The 19,085-nt window shown below is 43.7% G+C and overlaps 1 protein-coding gene across 3 annotated transcripts in view; it reads left to right on the top strand.

The window, feature by feature from the left end:
- The window catches only part of BAHD1 (bromo adjacent homology domain containing 1), an 87,123-nt gene that overhangs the window by 9,701 nt on the left and 58,337 nt on the right, over positions 1-19,085 (top strand). Inside the window, exon 2 of one of the 3 annotated variants that reach the window (XM_077322893.1) lies at positions 7,195-7,292. The exons of the other annotated variants lie outside the window; for them this stretch is intronic. Coding sequence (XP_077179008.1) covers positions 7,220-7,292 — 73 coding nt within the window. The 5' untranslated portion in view covers positions 7,195-7,219. The remainder of the gene's footprint in view (positions 1-7,194; positions 7,293-19,085) is intronic. 3 annotated transcript variants of the gene reach the window in all.

The raw sequence follows: 19,085 nt of genomic DNA, 5'->3' as shown, positions 1-19,085 counted from the left end.
CTGACATTAGCGGTGCCCAGCCTATTTCTGGTTGTACTGTTATTTTAAAACAATCTGAATTGCAATCCCATTTTCATAATTCTCAAGCAGTCAATGTAAGAAGGAAAAAGAAACTAGGAAATGTTTCCGGGGCTGACTTAGTGGAAGAAGGTTTAAACAGAACCTGTTGGCACAACTTGTTTTCTTCATGTGTGGAGCGTTTTGTTTTTTTCCCCTAGTGTGATGATAAAATTATATCTACTAGAAACTATTTACTAAATGCTGAATTACACAATGAATGGACAGGGCTTGGAACCTCTTCTCTGTAAAGTGTAAGGGAGGCAGTTTTGTGGGGGGGGGCGGGTAATAGGACTGTGGGTTGTGCTTGGGATGTAGGGTGGACGAGTGGAGCACACTGCTGCATTAAGAGTTTCTGCCAGAGGGGAGAAGAGAACAGGGTTCCACAGATCAAGAATCTGGTGCCGGAAGCCCTGAGCCTTCCCTTACGGTGGTAAAAGAAGGAGGCAGGTTGTTGTAGAGTCAGAGAGACCTGCATGGACACATACCTTGCCCGTTACCTTCCTTTCCTGATCTAACAGGGAGGCACCAAAATTTGTGCTGATGGTTTAGAGGTTGCCAGCAATTCACCAGAGCAGTCCCTGGATTGCTCGCCCCCTTCTCTGTTCTCACCTGATCACCTGCTGTGGCAGGAACTTGTTAGCACATGGGCTGCTGCTTGTGCTGGTTGTCTGCACCATACTCGGGAGGCAGTCCCTAGTTCCATAGTTTCCCCTCCCCCAGCAGCCCCCCTCATTTTCTTTTTTAGGGGGAAGAGTGCTCTGTAGGGATGGGGCACTGCAGGCTAATGAGAATAATAAAGCATTATATAAAGCATGATGATGAGGAACCACAGCTGTAGCTCCACATAATGCAGAACATTGATTTCTCAGGATCTGCAACGGTGGTGTAGTGATATTAGAGTTTTGGATAGTTGGCACGGCTGGGATGGGGGGAGGTCAGGAGCTGTGGTGGCCGAAAGGATGCAGCAATGATGTTTTTGTTTTTAATTAAAACGGGGAGAGATATTCCCCCCCCAAAGTATCACAGGTCCCAAATTGTAAATATCTAAATAAGCAGCATAAGAAGGTAGAGTACCAATTAATTCTCTTAAGTTCTGAGAAGTTCTGTGTATGGTCAGATTAGATATATCCTGTAGCTTTCTTTTCTTACGGTAGTGCTTTCCTGCAAAAGAAGACATCTGCCATGATAGTAGTTTCTTTCACAACAAGAATGTTCTTTGCACCATAGAAAAATGCTGCCACTGGAAGGATGACATTGCAGGATCCTACTCATGCTGATTGGCTGGTGCTCATGCTGTGCTGGCAGCTTGAATTGTAGCTATTGTTGTGTGTGGGCGACCCAGTTTTGCCTTTGGTCAAACAGATTTTTGCATTGCAAAACCTGTTTGACCCGAGGTGGTGGGAACAAAATGTTCCTATAGGATGGCAACTAATGCATCTCACATATATCGTTCATAAAATTATTTTTTTTGTAGAGTTTGTATGAAGAAAAGGCAGAAAACACTTATTTTAAAGTATAATAATAATTTGTACATGTTTAATTGAAAGTAAGTCCCGCAGTATGGTATCCAGATCCATTTACTGTGTGATGAAATGCGCTTCAGCCAGCAGATGGGAGGTAATTTCCACTTTCCATTGCAGACCTATGCCTATTTTTCCTGAGGAGATGCTGTCAGGGTCCCAAACCATTTCTTTAACAAGAGCTACTTTTGAGTAATGACAAAATCCCAGTCTGTTTGGGAAAATCCAGCCTGTGCTGAGGCAGCTGCATTGGTTACTAGTTGCTGTCCAGATCGGGTTCAAGGTCTTGGTTTTGACCTTCAAGGTCCTTCACAGTCTGGGCCCCACATATCTGAGGGACCGACTGTTGCCCTTTGCCCCCCTGCAGGGCTTTACTCTCTGTGGGTACTGACTTGTTGGTGATTCTTGGCCCTAGAGAAGCACGCCTGGCCTTGGCCAGGGCCTTTTCAGTCCTGGTCCCGACCTGGTGGAATGAGCTCCTGGGCGAGCTGTGAGCCCTGTGGGAACTTTTGCAAGGCCTGCAAAACGGAGCTCTTCAGCCAGGTCTACGGTTGAGGCCAGGGTGGTGAGGAAGATAGATTTGCCTCCCACCCCCATGCCAGTGCTAGTGTTATACAGCATTTTGGGCCAATGTGACATTGATGGCCCTCGTCCTACCCTCTGCTATTAGGAATAGTGGGGAATGGGTGTTGTGTGCTGTTACCGTCATGTACGTTGTCTTATATTGTATTTTGTGATGTCCTGTTTTAATAGGGCTTTATTGGGTTTTTATGAAGGACCGTTGTAACCCAACACAAACTGGCTTTGGGAGAGGCGGGGAATAAATTTAATAGTAGTAGTAAAAGGTAAAGGTATCCCCTGTGCAAGCACCGAGTCATGTCTGACCCTTGGGGTGACGCCCCTCAGCGTTTTCATGGCAGACTCAATACAGGGTGGTTTGCCAGTGCCTTCCCCAGTCATTACCGTTTACCCCCCAGCAAGCTGGGTACTCATTTTACCGACCTCGGAAGGATGGAAGGCTGAGTCAACCTTGAGCCGGGTGCTGGGATCGAACTCCCAACCTCATGGGCAGACAGCTTCAGACAGCATGTCTGCTGCCTTACCTCTCTGTGCCACAAGAGGCTCATGTAGTAGTAGCAGTAGCAGTAGTAGTAGTAGTAGTAGTAATAGTAATAGTAGTAGTAGTAAATAGACCTAGGAGATCTTTGGCAGTCTTTTCCGTGGTTGTCTAGGTAAGCTACCTGTTGGAGACAGGCATGGGTCTGCATGGTGTGAAAGTTAAGAGTAGGGACTAGGCCCAGACCAGAAAATTCCAGTTCGGTTTGGGGGGTTCCTTAGCCCAGATGACCCAATCCTCCCAAACCAGTCTAGTTTATGCCAGTCTGTTTCACATCCCCCTGCTTAGAAGCTGCAAGGGGGCCTGCCTAGGATCAGCAGCCATTTTAGCATGCCAGTTCCTTCCTCTCCCTTTGGAAACAGGGGGAAGGGAACCCATGTACTAAAATGGCTGCCAGTAAACGCCAAACCAAAGAAAAGTCTGTGAAAGGTTCATGTAGGGGGGCATGAACCAGGGCATTTTCATTGGAAAATTTGGTTTGTGTTCCAATTTGTGCCCATTCCTAGTTAAGAACGGCAAATTCTAACCTGGAGAACTTGGATTTGATTTTCCAATCTTCTTTATGAAGTCTGAAGGGTTAACCTGGGCTAGTCATAGTTCTCACCATCTAATTTATTCCATCTACTTTGCAAGGTGACTGTAGTGGGGAGAATACGGAAGGCAATTATAATCTGCTTTGAAATTCCTTGGAGTAGAGAAAAGCAGGGTATAAAAACCAACTCTTCTCTTCAGGTCAGTATTTCAGGAGGCATGATGGGGCTGCAGAGGGTGATGGGGAAGTTCCTTTTGTAATGCTTTGGATCTAGCCCTCTGAATTCAGTGGATGTGACTGCCATCTCCTAGGTTGGATTCAACAAACTATTTCAGAAGTAAACAGCAGCACCTGCTGCTCTGGAAACTTCTAGGTCAGGGTTTTGCAACCAGGATTTCATGACAGCCCTGGGGTTTCTTGATGGTCCTGAAAGGGTTTCCTGAATGGATGGGAGTTAATTTCTTATATATATTTTAAAATTGTTAAACATTTGTTGGGTGATATGACCATATATGGTCATGTTGATTGCCTCCCCCTCTCAAAATGGGCACTGGTGTACCAGGAGGGCGTGGGAAGGGGAGGGGCCCTGGGTGGGCATGTACACAGCTACACTTTCCAACCATATTCTGCACCATCACACCACTTCTGGGATTTCTCAAAGCCTGAAGAATGTTTTGGGTGTCTCTCAACAGTAAAATAGTTTAGAAAGGCTGTGCTGGATGTTCACAAGGTACAGTGATAGCTTCTGTACATGTCCTCAAATTTTACATTGTGCACGAAGTTTCATAAGCAAAAAGAGAGAGATTTAGTCCACTTTTCTCATGATGGATTAGTTATAGTGTAAAATATGAGACTTTTTCCATGAGCAGAAGTTAAACTTATCATGTACTAGGGGCACTTTGGGATATACCTCTGTTTGTTGTTCTTAAAGGTGCCATTGAACTCAAATATTGTTCTGCTGCTTCAGGCTAACTGGACTACCCACCTGAATCTGTGATCTGATGTAACTGTTAAATTATTTTTGTACTAGAAATAAAGCCCATTTTATTCTTGAATAAAATGGGCGCTTGGGGCCATTCCCCAGGGAAGTCCTCGCAGGGCGAAGGCTTCTCGGGGGTGTGGGATGCGGGGGCGACTGGGCAGGACCTGGGGTGTTCTCCCGGCCGCGGGCTGGTCTCCTGGGGCCGGGAGAAGGCTGCGGGCCCCCCCAATGGCGGATCGTCCCGGGGCCTTCTCCCGGTGGCAGGAGCAGCCTCGCTGCGTCTGCGACCAGCAGAATGGATTCCCAAGTTGTAGCACCTGCATGGAGTAATAAGCAGTGGGGAAGGAGGGAAAATTGCCCATTCATGCTTTATTTTTAGACAGAATCTGAAGTGGCTGCAGTGGAGAGTAGAAGGCAGGAAAATTCACCACTCCTTGCTGGATCTACCCTACCTGGCTTGCCAGCTTTCTTAGGTGGTGTTCACAACTTGATGGGAAATATGCAAAGCTTGTGTTAGAGATTTGTTAATGAGCAAACCAACCAACTCCAGTCATATTTGAAAAGGAAAGAGCAAGCTGAGTGCAAAATATAAATCAAAAATTAAATTCAGTATTTGATCTGATAAGAGTTTTAGAAGAATAGAAAGGGAGTAATTGGAAGTTATGGATCCAAGACTCATTTGAAAGCATCTTCTATATTGTAGGTAACAGAGGGAGAATGGAGCAAAGAATGAAGAAATTGCAACATTTTTAGAGGATATAAACAAATTTATTTAAAGACTACGGGCAAAGCCCATTTTTACAAATGGGCTTTGCCCTGTTGAAGGACGCGCCCCCCCCCCCACGGACAGGTGGCCGCCTCCCAGGGCAGCGGTCCGCAACAGGGGCGTGTGGAAGGATGGGTGCCGCCCCCGATGGAGCAGCGGCGGCGTGATGGGCTGGATCCGCGGAGGGGGGAGCGCGGCGGCAATGGTTGTGGGTGGGTGTGTGGGGAGAAGGGTGCTTTTGGTGGGAGGCTTCGTGGGCGGGTGGGGGTTTAGGGTGGCAGGAAGGAGTGGCGGTGGGGGGCGGAAGAGCGCAGCGGGTGGGGGGGTGTTTGGGGGGTTGCGGCGGGCGGGCACTTACCTGGGGCGTTCCGGCATGGAGTTTTGCTTGGGAGGGGCGCAAGGTGCCCCTCACCGGGTGGCAGCGCCATCGGCTGCTGCCTGCAGCAGACCCCGGGCAAGTTGGATGCCTCGGTGGGAGGAAAGAAGTAGTGCTGCCATGTCCTTGACACGGTGGCCCTGCTCCTTTCCCCCTGGCAAAGCCTTTGATGGAGCGGGAGTGCAGAGGCGAGGACATGCGCCTCGCCAGAGCGCAGATCTGAGGACGGGCCAAGTAGCCCCATTGGCCACTTGGCCCCCGAGTGACACTCCGCGGCTACTGAATCACCCCTCTGAATTTTTATCACGGACGGAGCCCACCCCTTTCTCCTCTCAACTTGCCCTTAGCGCTTTATTAATACTTTGATTTGATGTGCACCCACACTTTCTTAACATTAAACCTTGAATAAAACTTTGTTGGTCTTAAATATGCCATTGGATTCAAACTTTGTTCTGATACCCACTTGAAGTTAATCCAGTTGTTAATGTGTCAATGTCAAGAGGAAACAAAGATGCCAGAATTAATGTGGACTTCAAAATGCTATTTGTTTTAGCTGCTTAAAAAAAAGTTTAGTAGATATGTACATCCTGATCAATAAGGATTTTTAGAATTGAACACCCTGTGGGATAATTCAGCATATTAAAAATGTAAAAATATTGTCCATATTATAGGTGCTGCTCCAAAACAGAAGTTACCATAACATCACAGAATAGTGAGCTTATAAGCTTCCCAGAACTTTTAATCAGGCTGTTTTTTAAGTACAAATAACTAATGGGTGTTGGGTGGAGAAAAGCTGATTCCGCCACCAGCATGGATCTGGAGGCTGCAATGTGGAAGGGTGTTCTGCTGTGTTCACAGGTTAAAAGGAGGGACCATTTTGTCCCCATCCGTTATATTGTTTCAGCCCCTTCAGCTGCATGACTATTCATCCCTCTCAGGAAAACTGGCCAGGGGTTATAAGGGAAGATAGCGAAAATCTGATCCCAAAGTGACAGAGGCCATAAAGGAACACAGCAAGAATTCTGCATCCAACAGGGCCTGCTGCTGACAGATTGCTGTATTGAACCTGTGGGTGCTGGGTGTTAACTGAGTTAAAAGATGTGCTGGAGTCTTCTGCAATTAAGAAAGATGGAATGTCTCCCTTTTGAAAATATACATGCCAGCAGTTCATCAAAACCTTCCCCAATCTGGAACATTCAGGTTCCTTGTAAAGCAGAAAGTAGTGTGTGGTAATCTGTATATTAACAAAGCGGAAAAATAATTTTAGATGATGCGCTAAGTAGTAATTCGATAGTAGCCAGGTTTGGTGACATTTAATGAATGAAGGGCATCTAATCCTTGTAAATTGAACTCCCATTATACATCTTTTAATTGTAGAATCCCTTTTCCCCCCTTTTAAACACAGCATGTTCTCAAATAGGTAACATTATCGATAACTATGATGGTTTGGGGAACCTTGTCTATTCTATGTCTGAACTCCTTGGAGTGGCTGCTAGTTCATTGTGTAGAGTGACCATTTTTTATTCACCATGAAGGGTCCTTATCCCTGGAGTCCAGGAGGACTCCTGTCTCGGGTGGTTTTTGCTGCTCTTGCTAGGCAGGCAGGAACAAAATCTTCTTCCTGTTTCCCTAGTTGGAACTGCCCCTCCTTTAGTTTTGAGACTCCAGTAGCTGTAACTTAAAAGAACCTTGGTAATTAACTCTTAAATAACAAGACACTAATTCAAGTAACTCTCAAGAATATCAGAAGACGGAAGGAGAAGAAACCTAGACCTATATTCAGAAAAAAGAGCCCCTAACTACATTATAAGAATTATGTACCCCTGTGTATTTTTTAACAGCATTCTGCTACTAGTACCCTATGGCATGTGGTGGACTGGACAACACCCAGAGTCAGGCCAGATGTCCTCCTGGACTCCAGGGAGAAGGACCCTTCATGGTGAGTAAACAGTGGTAATTCTCCCCTTGAGTCCAGGAGGACATCTTGTTTCACGACATATCAGAGTACTTAATGAGTCCTTGTGGGCTGTTGTCATCCTTATCCAGAACATGTTGAAGCACACATCTTCCTAATGCTGCGTGAGTAGAACTAAACACGCTCAATCTATAATGCCGCACAAAAGTTGAAATGGAGGACCAGATGGCAACCTTACCAATCTGTTCCAGAGATGCAGACTGTGCAGATATCTTAGTGAGTGCTGTAATGCTCTATGGAATAGGTTGGCTCTGTGACCTATAAGCCCTCCACATTACAATGCTTAAGGCACTTACTGATCACTAACTTGGACATTTTGGCCCTCTTGTTAGAGAAGGTATAGCTGAAATGAATAGGGAATCAGTTTTCCTAAACAGTTCCATCCTGATTAAGTAGGCTTTAATAATAATATTATTATTATTATTATTATTTACCACCCTCCCCTGACTAAGAGCTCTTCTCACATCTAGTTTATGCCATTGTTTTTCTTTTGGGTGTCTAGACACTGGAGAAAAAGATGGTATTTTCCTGTGCACTATGAAAAGCTGAATTAAAATTCCAAACCCACTTGCCAAAGGGTAGCTGTAGTTGGTCTGGGGATCAAAATGGCCGCCATGCACCATAGGTAGCACAGCAGGAGCTCATGTCTTCACAGTCGCTCTGGCAACACACTGCTTCTTTGTGCCTTTTTTGGATCCAGTCACCTGCATTGCGACTGCCATGGTCAGTACAGATACAGGCACTATCCGCCAGGCCTGTTGCCTCTCCTGAAGCTGGTGCTGTGGTCTCCAGATCTGCATCAGGGAGGAAGCCGTTGTCTAAAAGTTTGTCCGCTACCATTAAACTGAGCAAGCAAAAATGATGCGCCTGGAATGACTGTCTGCTTTTGATCTCTCTTACTCTCTTTCCTGCTATTCTTAGAAAGCCCCTAGCCAACTCTAAGCTCCAACAAGATAGAAGAGAGGAGGGGAAATGTAGGGGAAAGGACAGCTGTAGAAAGGTAGATAAGTGTGTGTGTGGGAAGTTAAAATAATTAGGTAGTTGAAGATCAGCAGAGCTCCGGTCAACTGCACTCCCTAAGAGGCAGGAGAAAAACAGCAGGAGGGTGGTGGTGGTTCCAACTAGGGAAACAGGAAGGGGATCCTTCCTCCCCAACAAGAGCAGCGAGAACTACCTGAGATAGATGTCCTCCTGGACTCAATGGGAGAATTTTGTATTACTATTTGAAGCCTTTCATGTGCAAGCAAGAGCTTGCACCCTCACAAAAGCTTATACCCAGAATGGAACTTTGTTGGTCTCAAAAAGTGCCACTGGACTCAAACTGTGCCGGTTTACACTTTTAATGGTCTTACAAATACAGTTCCTGCTGGGAAAACCCCACCGTAAAGTACTGCTGGCATTTGGCACTCATTTCATTAACCATTACGTATACTTTCCCTGATAATATTTCTAGTAAGCTTACTAGAACAGATTTTAAGGTGTGTGTGTGTGTGTGTGTGTGTGTGTTTTATAGTCTTATAAGATGGTTTTCAAAATTCTGGGTACGAGGAATCTGGGTATAAGGAATTCTGAAGGGATAGCTTTTACTTGTGAGTCCATTAAAAGTTTGCTTAATTATTTTAGAGGATACTTGGATGGGACGAATATAAATATATGGCTGCTAATAGAAATAGAAACAAAAATAGATCGAAACTATTGCATGTTAATATACCTATAGCAAATTTCAACAGAAGATAGAATGCTTAAAGTAACAGTGAATTTGAAAGAAGTAGGACAAGCAGTTCCATTTACGAAAGTGGCATGTGTTCTTTACTGGAATGTACTTTATGGATACCATATGTTGCTTATAATATTTTTTATAATTGGAACTATAATAATCTTTCAGAATTTGCATAAAATTAGTGCATAATTGCTTATAATTTGAATTCATCAATACTTTTTTTGCTCAAGTAGGAAGCCAATAAACTGTTAAGGTGTGTAGGGGGGAACAGTATTCGTCTGTTCAGTATATTTGGGCTTGCTTAATTAAATCACTTTCACTGGAAAAGAATGCACACAGTTTTGAAAGTGTAGGAGGGAAGGTTCAAGCTTAACTGGAACCAGTTTTATGGTTTCTAGAAATAAAGTTGGTTGCGTGAGGGAAGAACTGCTTTCATCCTCTTTCTAAATGGACAGGAGGATGGATGACAATGATTGTGGTAGGAAGGTGATTGAAGAGTTGATAAGACACCCAGGCAAAAGACTTGAATGGGTGACTTAATGTTTGACAGCTGGAGCTTCAAAGGAGAGCAATATTGGCTTGAAAAGGGAAGGGACATCCTCCAGTGTGGGTAGAACAAACTGAGCTCACTCAATTGTAGTGTACTCAGTTGGAAGAGATTATGTTGGTAGAAAAGAGAACCAGGATTACCAGAGTTGTTAGTGAGGAGAAGTAGTATGGGACTTGCAGGCACTTTTGGAAGTAGGAATTGTGTTAATACAAACAGAAAGTGTGTCATGCTTTTGTAGTAGCTAGAACAGGCTTTCTCAACCAGGATTTCATGACACCCTGAAGTTTCTTGATGGCCCTGGAAGGGTTTCCCAAATGGGTGGGAGCTAATTTACTTTATATATAGTTAAACATTTTATTGGGTGATGTGACCATATATGGTCACGTTGATCCCTCTCCCAAAATGGCCTGTGATGGACCCCGAGGGGGTGGGGAGGGGAGGGACCCTGGTTGGGCATGTACAGAGCTATGCTTCCCATCTGTATTCTGCATGATTGTGCCATTTCTGGGGTTTCTCAAAGCCTGAAGTGTGTTTCAGGGGGTTTTCAATGCTAAAAAAGTTGAGGAAGGCTGACCTAGAGGAAAACCTTACACAGCAGGGAAGGTTTTGGACTGCCACTGATACTGCATGGCCAGCCAAATAATACCCTCCATAATTTCTGCATTTTCTGCATCATCATCTGCTGGAAATGTTAACGTGAACAGAAGCTTTCTCCTGCTTTCTCTCTTAGGGGAAGTATGCTAATGTAGACTCAGACTGGATGGTTCTGTGGTGTCTGCTTCATCAGCATCTCTGCACTAGTGCTTGGTTGGGCATTTTTGATACCTCAGAAAACTGTCTACATAGTGGCTGGAGGGGACAGTTTTATTTAATCAAATAATCCCTTTTCTAACCCACCCCCACCCGCAATGTTCTGGGCATTTAAAAAAGATAGATATACTTGCAATGTCCACATTGTGTCAAAGTCCACCTTGCACATTAGCATATGGGTTGATCAAGATGCTGGGTACTACTGATTGATATAACACTTGAAAGGAGCATCCTCTGCCTTCTACTGTGGTGTATTGTTGCTACTTAACTATGTGTGTCCATTTGGTTTGCTTTCTCAGCCAGTACTGAGGGCTCTGACACAGTAGCCTAATCTGAATTTCTAGCTGTTGTAAAAAGTTTTGTCTGTGTGTCACAGAGCATTGATGCCCCGTGGGCTCAAAGGGGGTGGCTGATATAGAACAAGCCTTTTTTTAATTAGCAATTTACATTTAACAACAATGATTGTTTGGCTATTTCCATGGGAGTAGAGGGCCTGGGAAGTTCTATGCCCGGTCATTGTCCTGTGATCATCATCATAACGAGCGTAATGCCCTGCGGGGGGCATAGAACAATATCCGGTCCCTCAGGTATGTGGGTCCCAATCCGGGTAAAGCCTTGAAGGTTAAAACCAGAACCTTGAACCAGATCTGGACAACAACTGGCAACCAATGCAGTTCCCTCAGTACAGGCTGGATATGGGTCCTCCAAGATGTGCCAGTGAGGACCCTAGCAGTTGCATTTTGCACCAGCTGGAGTCTCTGGGTTCAGGGACAAGGGTAGGCCCGCGTAGAGCGAGTTACAGAAATCTATTCTAGAGCTGACCGTTGCATGGATCACTATGGTCAAGTGTTCAGGGACAGGTAGGGCGCTAGTAGCCGAGCCTGGCAAAGATGGAAAAATGCCTGGCCAGCTACCTTCTTGACCTGTGCCTCCATGCTACTAACAGTGGGGAGGAAAATAAGCAAAGATGTTATTTCTTATATAAATGTTCAGGATACTACTTCTCTCATGGATTGCAGTACTTCCTGTTTTCATTAGCCACTGAATATTAGAATAAGCAGCTGTGGTATGAGAATGCCATTTTGTTATAGAAAATTGGTGTTGTGGTACTCAGCAGTTGCACAACAGTAACAACCAGACACAGATAGTAACTTCAGTGGTGCCCCACAGCTTGTTACAACTAACAAAGCATGGTTGTGGTGTATTTGAAGGCTTAGTCATTACTCTGCCTCTGGAATGTGATATAACTTGAATTGGGGCCTATAGAGATTATTGCCTCCCTAAATCACAAGAGTGAAGAGAGCAGAAATACTAAGGGACATGTTGTTTTTCTTTCAGCGATTAGGCGGGATGCAGCTTTGCTTCCCTGACTTGCTTGATGAGGGCTATGGTCTTCAAAGAAGCTGGTTTTATTTATTTATTTTATGATGTTTATAATTTGCCCCCTTGCATACACTCAAAGGGGATTATACACAGTGAATCAATACAGTCAGCAAAATGTGATATTCAATAACTGATGCATTAGGGTATTAAAGTGTTAATATAACATATTATGTGGTACAGAAATTACATTTTTGTTGTTGTTGTTAGGTGCGAAGTTGTGTCCGACTCATCGCGACCCCATGGACAATGATCCTCCAGGCCTTCCTCTCCTCTACTATTCCCTGGAGTCCATTTAAGTTTGCACCGACTGCTTCAGTGACTCCATCCAGCCACCTCATTCTCTGTCGTCCCCTTCTTCTTTTGCCCTCGATCGCTCCCAGCATTAGGCTCTTCTCCAGGGAGTCCTTCCTTCTCATGAGGTGGCCAAAGTATTTGAATTTCATCTTCAGGATCTGGCCTTCTAAGGAGCAGTCAGGGCTGATCTCCTCTAGGACTGACCGGTTTGTTCGCCTTGCAGTCCAAGGGACTCGCAAGAGTCTTCTCCAGCACCAGAGTTCAAAAGCCTCAATTCTTTGACGCTCGGCCTTCCTTATGGTCCAACTTTCACAGCTATACATTGCAACTGGGAAGACCATAGCCTTGACTAAACACACTTTTGTTTGCAGGGTGATGTCTCTGCTTTTTAGGATGCTGTCTAGATTTGCCATAGCTTTCCTCCCCAGGAGCAAGCGTCTTTTAATTTCTTTGCTGCAGTCCCCATCTGCAGTGATCTTGGAGCCCAGGAAAATAAAATATGTCACTATCTCCATTTCTTTCCCATCTATTTGCCAGGAATTGAGAGGGCCGGATGCCATGACAGGATCCTATTTACTATAGGTTTCCCGGATAGTTCCGCCGCCATCAGGTGGGGTGGGTTGGATGGGCTGGGGATGGTTTTTAGGTGTTTTATGTATTAGGAGGTTTAGTGGGTTTTTACATGTTGTTACCCGCCACGAGCCTCAGGGGAGCGGCGGGCTAGAAATCCAATAACAATAACAAATAATAAATAATAAATAATAATATACAGCAGAAAATATCACAATTCCTGATAATTTATTCTGGCCGGTTTGTGAAACCATTTTGTATAGTGCAGAAAAGCCTTCTTAAATAGTTCAATTTCGCATAGTTTGGGGAAAGTCAGGAAAGTGGAACCTCCTCAGGCAGCCCATCCCACAAGGTGGGAGACAAACGGGAGAAATCATGTATATGAACATTTGTTGATTTTGCTCATTTGCAGGTTGGCACCTGCAGAAACTCTGCTGACATGAGTAATCCCCCCCTAAGAAGTAGGGAAAGAGTTTCAAGGGTCAGTTTAAAGCTTTTTAAACAATTCATGGGGAAGTCTCTTTGTGTTTGGTGAGACTTGCTTCTAAGTAATATACATGGGAGGAGGAAGAGAAGTTGGTTTTATACTCTGCTTTTCACTCAAAGCAGCTTACAAATCTTCCCTTCTTCTCCCCACAACAGACACCCTGTGAGGTAGGTGGGGCTGAGAGAGCCCTGACAGGACTGCACTGTGAAAACAACACTACTAGCACTATCAGGGCTGTGACTGACCCAAGGTCACCTAGCTGGCTGCATGTGGAGGAACGGGGAATCAAACCCAGCTCTCCAGATTAGAAGTTGCCGCTCTTAACCACCACACCATTCTGGCTGCAGATATAGGTTACTCTTCAGTAGTATCTGCTTAACATGTAAGGAGCTATTTTCCCTCTGTGTGCAAAGCTCTGTAGTAAGCTTGAATGTAGCACTAGAACTTGCCCAGCCACATACATGGTGGCTTATGTCCAGCTGTGCCATTCCAAAATCTTAAGGAGGAGTGACAGTACCTCCCATTTCCTCCCTCCCATTTTAGTTCCCCCCACCTTGTTCTCTGTGCTGTTCCTGAGGGACTCCCAGGAGCAAAATTTCAGGGAACCCAATGGGATATAGCAAGAGTGGGAAATATGTAATTTCAACTCCATCAGGTCAACTCTGTGAGCTCATTTCACTGGTTCCTAGTCTTTATTTGGCTTCTGCAGTATTTTGTGTATTATACTAGGAGATCAGATTTTGTAACTTGGCCAAACTTTGAAATGCTGCAGGTGTTAACGTGAATGAAAAATTGCAAGATCATCATAACTTACATTTATACAGTGTATTTGGTATGTAAATGTACTCTCTACTAGATAAGAATGTTATGAAGTTAGTATTTCAAAATGGGTTGTGCAGTACTCTAATGTGAACTTGAATGAATTGTTAATGGAAGGCTGGATCATCTATTTTCTTCTGTCAAATGTCTGAGGGTGTAATGGGATTAGGGAGGGGAAGACTACTGTGGGGCCTCCTTGGCTACAGCAGCTATATTGGCAGTCATGGAGGTAATGTGATTGCCCTTTTCCCTGAAAAGTCAGGGGGGTTGACAGGGAGATGTTTGTCTTCTGCAGTTCTTGGCCCCTTGGCTTGCCCACGCTGCCTCGGCAGAACTTGCTACGTTCGATTCATCTAATCTTTCCTCCTGTTGAGATGTGATTAGTAATAAGGGCAAAGGGCCATTTTCCCTCATGCTATGATGGAGTGTATTCAGATGACTTTGGGGGCAATCGGCAGTAGTTCATGTGAAAGCAAGGGGCTTCAAAAGGATTACTATTAGAACTACAAGATGTGTCTCTGGACAACTCATGATTATCCACCTGAGAACTGTATGTTTGGGAAACAGAAGTTGTTAAATTTTCTCTGCCTGTCACTGCTGTAGAGAACTTCAGGTGGGGCAAGGTATGTTGGGTGTCATTTTGTAGGATTTCTTTGTTTATTTTCTGTGTTTATTTTTCTGCTACAGTGATGCCTTTGACTTACCATTAGTAACTCTTTTCCTTATGGTGTTGTGACCATACACTGTGTTTGGTTTATAATCATAAACAGCCAAAGCATGTTCATGGGACATTCAGCATCTGTGTTGCACAGAACTGGTTTTGAATTTGAACAATCACACCTGAAGCATATTGGGTTTGTCTGCCCTCTAGGTTTGAGAGTCATGAAAAGGAAATCTGTACATATGATAAATTAATGCCACCTTCAGATCAGCACATTACGTTTTGCACCTTAGCTGAGTAACATTTGTTTAGTTACCGCTACTTCTAATATTTCTAATTAAAACTATTTAATTTATAGTCTGCCTTCCTCCTTGTACTCAAGATGGATCACATAATACCCTATAAAACCCCATAAAATCCCCTTTAAAACCTTGAGACTATAAAAATCACCAACAAAAGATGAATACATATTCATAAGAATTAAAGGATAGTAGGGTGATAACATATGCCTTGTGTATATGATTTTGTTTATGATTTTAACAGAGGCTTGTTTGAGTGTGCAGGGGCAATTCTGAAGTCCAAGAGTCACTAGAGGCCATCTGGCATCAGGCAGTCTCTGTAACCCAATCAGTGAGCTTGCTTGGTGGAGCCCTCCAGGAGATGACAACATCCATTCCTGCTCCCCCCCCCCCCCAAAACTAGTTACAAAATATAAACCCAGGTTCCCACAGTTAGCCAGTTACCACATTCTTGAATCTGATCTTGGAAGAGATAAGGAGGGCATAAGTAGACTGACTAAACTTTACCTTTTGGAGGGTGGGAATCAGGGTGCTTCATCTCACAAGAGCATAGACACTGAGGCCTTCCCTGATATTGTCTCCTGGCTCTGGAATTCAGTGCCTCTGAATGTGGAGGTTCCCTTCAATCACCATGGCTAGTAGCTGTTTATTCCTGTAGCCATCACAACATCCTCTGGCTGCAAATTCTGCATTTTAATTACTCTCTGGATTACCTTTTGTCCATCCCGAACCTACTTCATTGGATACCATCAACTTCTAATGTTTTAGGATAGGGATAAAAATGTCTCCTTGTCAGCTCTCTTTACCCTATCTTTTACTCCAGCCTAATAGTTCTGGAATTGATGCCTTAGATTATGTTGTAATTCTGCCTTCTTCCCCAAGCCTGATTGTGTGAGTGTTTTGCATCTGTGCAATACTGTTGTGTTATTTAAACTGTGTTCCTGAGAGCCAAACATTCTTTAAAAATAATTTCTACAAAGAAAGAGGAAATGTCCTTTAATCTTTCCCCCCATTTTTCCAGATGATGTTGCTGTTTAAATAGACTGGACAGCGTGCTGCTGTTGAGACATCTTGCACAGCAAAGCACCACTTTAACTCTAAACTAACCTTTTTAGTAGTAGAAAAGCTTCTGTTTACAGATGTGCAAGTGCAAAATCACTTTTAGCTAGTATTTGTATTCATACAAAAGTTACCTGGAACAGGACTGGGTTGTGGCAAGGTTATTAAAAATATGAGATGATTTGAAAGGAAGGGCTGTGTTAGAGTCCAGGGAAGCGCCTCCTTATTCTTGCTCTGTAATCATCGTATTTATTTTGTGTCATGTAGAAGATGGTATATAACTAAAATGATTTGCAGTTTGTCTCCTGAAGCCTTTACAAGACTGCTTTGAAATCAGTGAATTTAGAAAAGTATAGCTCTGTTTAGGATGGCAGAGCTAGTAGTATTCTTGCTGTTTTCTCCTGCAGGTGGCTTATTTTTGTAATCCAAGCTCTCACATTCCATAGAGTTTTTTGGTCTTGCTTAATCCCATGTCCAAAGTGGGTTTTCATCCAGTTCCTGAGGTTGTGTGAGCTATTTCCTTGGTCCCTTGGCTCTTCCTACTGCAGCCAAGGCTTCTGGATTTTTTGTAGAAACAAACAAACAAAAAACCCCTGCAGACCTAATTTTGATCTCTGAATAGCAAATCGATTCTGTGCATCTTCATTGCCTATCTTATCATCTTGCTGCTCTCATACTTTTCCAGGCAGTGGTTTTCCTGCCCCAGTTTTTCATTCTGTTGACATCAGCCATTCATCACTTTTGGAATAGCATGATGACTATCACATTTTGTTTAACATCTACCATATTCTTCACTCATCTGGTGTGGTAAATCCATGTTTGCAGTCACCTAGAATTCTGTCTGAAACTAGGTTTTGTAGCAGGTGCCTAGGTTGTTGCTGGAGCAAGTTATCCAAAGAATTTAACAGCCATTAATTTTCAGCAGAGTCTTCATATTACTTGCCATCCTTTCCTTCTTTGTGAATGACCCTCTCACCTCCCACCCTTCCAGTTTGAGGTTTTGTTGTATGAGAATCCAATTTTGCAGGCAGAATACTTGTGCACTGTTGAGGCTTCTCCATTTAGTATGGGAACTTGACAAGTGCTTGTGTTTGGAGCCACTTCCCTACAGCACTTGGACTGATGATGAGGCAATGGTCCTTCTTCTACCTCCTAAGCAGTTCTAGAATGCAGCTGGCTGCTTAACACTTAAACTTTTAAGTGCCAATTGCTTTGTAATGAAATATTTAATCACTAAGCAATTAAGTTTAATGGCAAAGTGGTCATTCTGATAAAGGTGTTTAATAACTTAATTTTTTTATCAAGTTCATCTTCGGTCTTCTCTGCAGGCACACATTGGGAGTGTGAAGGCCAGTCATTGAAGGATTTTTCTAGCTTTTTCTGGTCTGTAGATACATTAAGGGAAGCCCCTCCTCTCTGTAGCATGCTAGGTGCCATTTTCACATTCAGGGGAGGTGCTCCCCTTTCCTCAGTTTTTTCTTTGCCACCACATCATGAAAATTGAACTCTCTAACTTTGTTTTTATCTGATTTTTTAAATTTGTCTCTGAGAGTTTCTTTAATGTGTCTTAGAAGACATTTTAAAATATGTTCCTCCTGTGAAGTAAAAATGATGAGGAAAGATGAGCACTCCCATTATTTAATCTGCCTACATAATGTGGTAGCCTGAAAATGATATCAGCAGTTCACACCTAGAGCGCATAGAGTTGTGCTTCCTGCCTCATGGCTGCCCTTTGGAAGAAGGCTTCATCAAGCCCTAATTGCCTATTTGCTAAATTATCTGCCCACGTTATGCAGGGAGGATCTGACTCTAGTACTGAAGTCACTGCTGCAGATAGACCATCCATAGTGGTTGTATTCTATTATCTCAGCTCCATCTGTTTTTGAGGATTTTATTTTATTTTATTTTATATACTGCCCTCCCCGAAGGCTCCGATCTGTAGGCGATCGAGGTCACCTGAGCCATTACTGTCATAGAGGTCTTCAGAACTGCTGTCAAGGAAGGCCATAACTAAGACTAAACATAAGGAAAGACATGTTCAACTCTCCTGTCTGCATTCAACAAACCATTGGAGTCAGTTCCATGTATGGAACCACCTCAGATCCCATTGATTCACTTGCATTTTTCCATCACTTTCTGAGGGTGTTCCTGTGGGAAGAGCTCTCCACATACCTTGATTTTATGATAAGAAGGGTTGAGCAAAATGTTTTTAAAAATAATACTGGCTAATACTCCACAGACTCATCCACCAGTGCCATGGCTTCTGCAGTGGTCTAGAGAAGAAATAGCATAGTACAACAGCCCGGGAACCAGGAATAGGGTGGAAGACCTGCCTTTTAAAGGTGTCTTCATTCTTCTCCACCAAAACAGGTGAACTACTTTCACAGATTAAAAGGAACAAACAGCTCGCTCTTTTGCATCACACCTGAACCAAGTCAACTTACAAGCAGCAGCACCCCTGTAGGCAACAGTACCAGCAACCATACCAAAGAGATCAGAGGCTTTTCCATCAAAATCACCAACAGTATACTCCCCAGAGGTCATATTGTGAATCCTACCCATGGTCAAGGTGCAGAGGGGGATATAGGCCCAGGGCTAAAATTCAGTAGCTCCATAGGGCCAGTAACCCACCTTTGACTAGCATGCCTTTTGGAGGCATATGCCTCTGATTGTTTGAACAAGGTTGTCTGTCCCCCCCCCCCCAGTGGTGCTTCATCATGATGTGTTTTTACAGTTCTTAAGGATGGTTATTATCTGGAATTTGAGTCTTTTCACTTGCAAAGGGCTTCTTTGCCATCTGAGTTAGAATCTCTACTGCTCAAAGGTGCAAGTCAAAGGATATAGACTCTGATTGCCTGCATGGATACCATTCCAGATACTTTCTAGTAGACAAAAAAAAAAGTGGTGGTTCTAGGACTTCAGAGGTTTAATGCCTTCCTTCTTGCTAAATATTTTAGCACAATTATTGCTAGGGTTTTTTTTTTTTTTTAGTTTCTTAAATTAATGACTAGTTTGCTGTGCTGAACTTACAGGATGTTTATTTCCATCTACCCAGATCACTGAAAGTTCCTACACCTTAATTACAATATATTGTTTTACCCTTTG

Source organism: Paroedura picta, chromosome 2 (assembly GCF_049243985.1).
Source record: "Paroedura picta isolate Pp20150507F chromosome 2, Ppicta_v3.0, whole genome shotgun sequence".
NCBI lineage: Eukaryota > Metazoa > Chordata > Lepidosauria > Squamata > Gekkonidae > Paroedura > Paroedura picta.
Note: the sequence above shows the minus strand (reverse complement) of the source record. Positions and strands in the feature narration are given on the sequence as shown.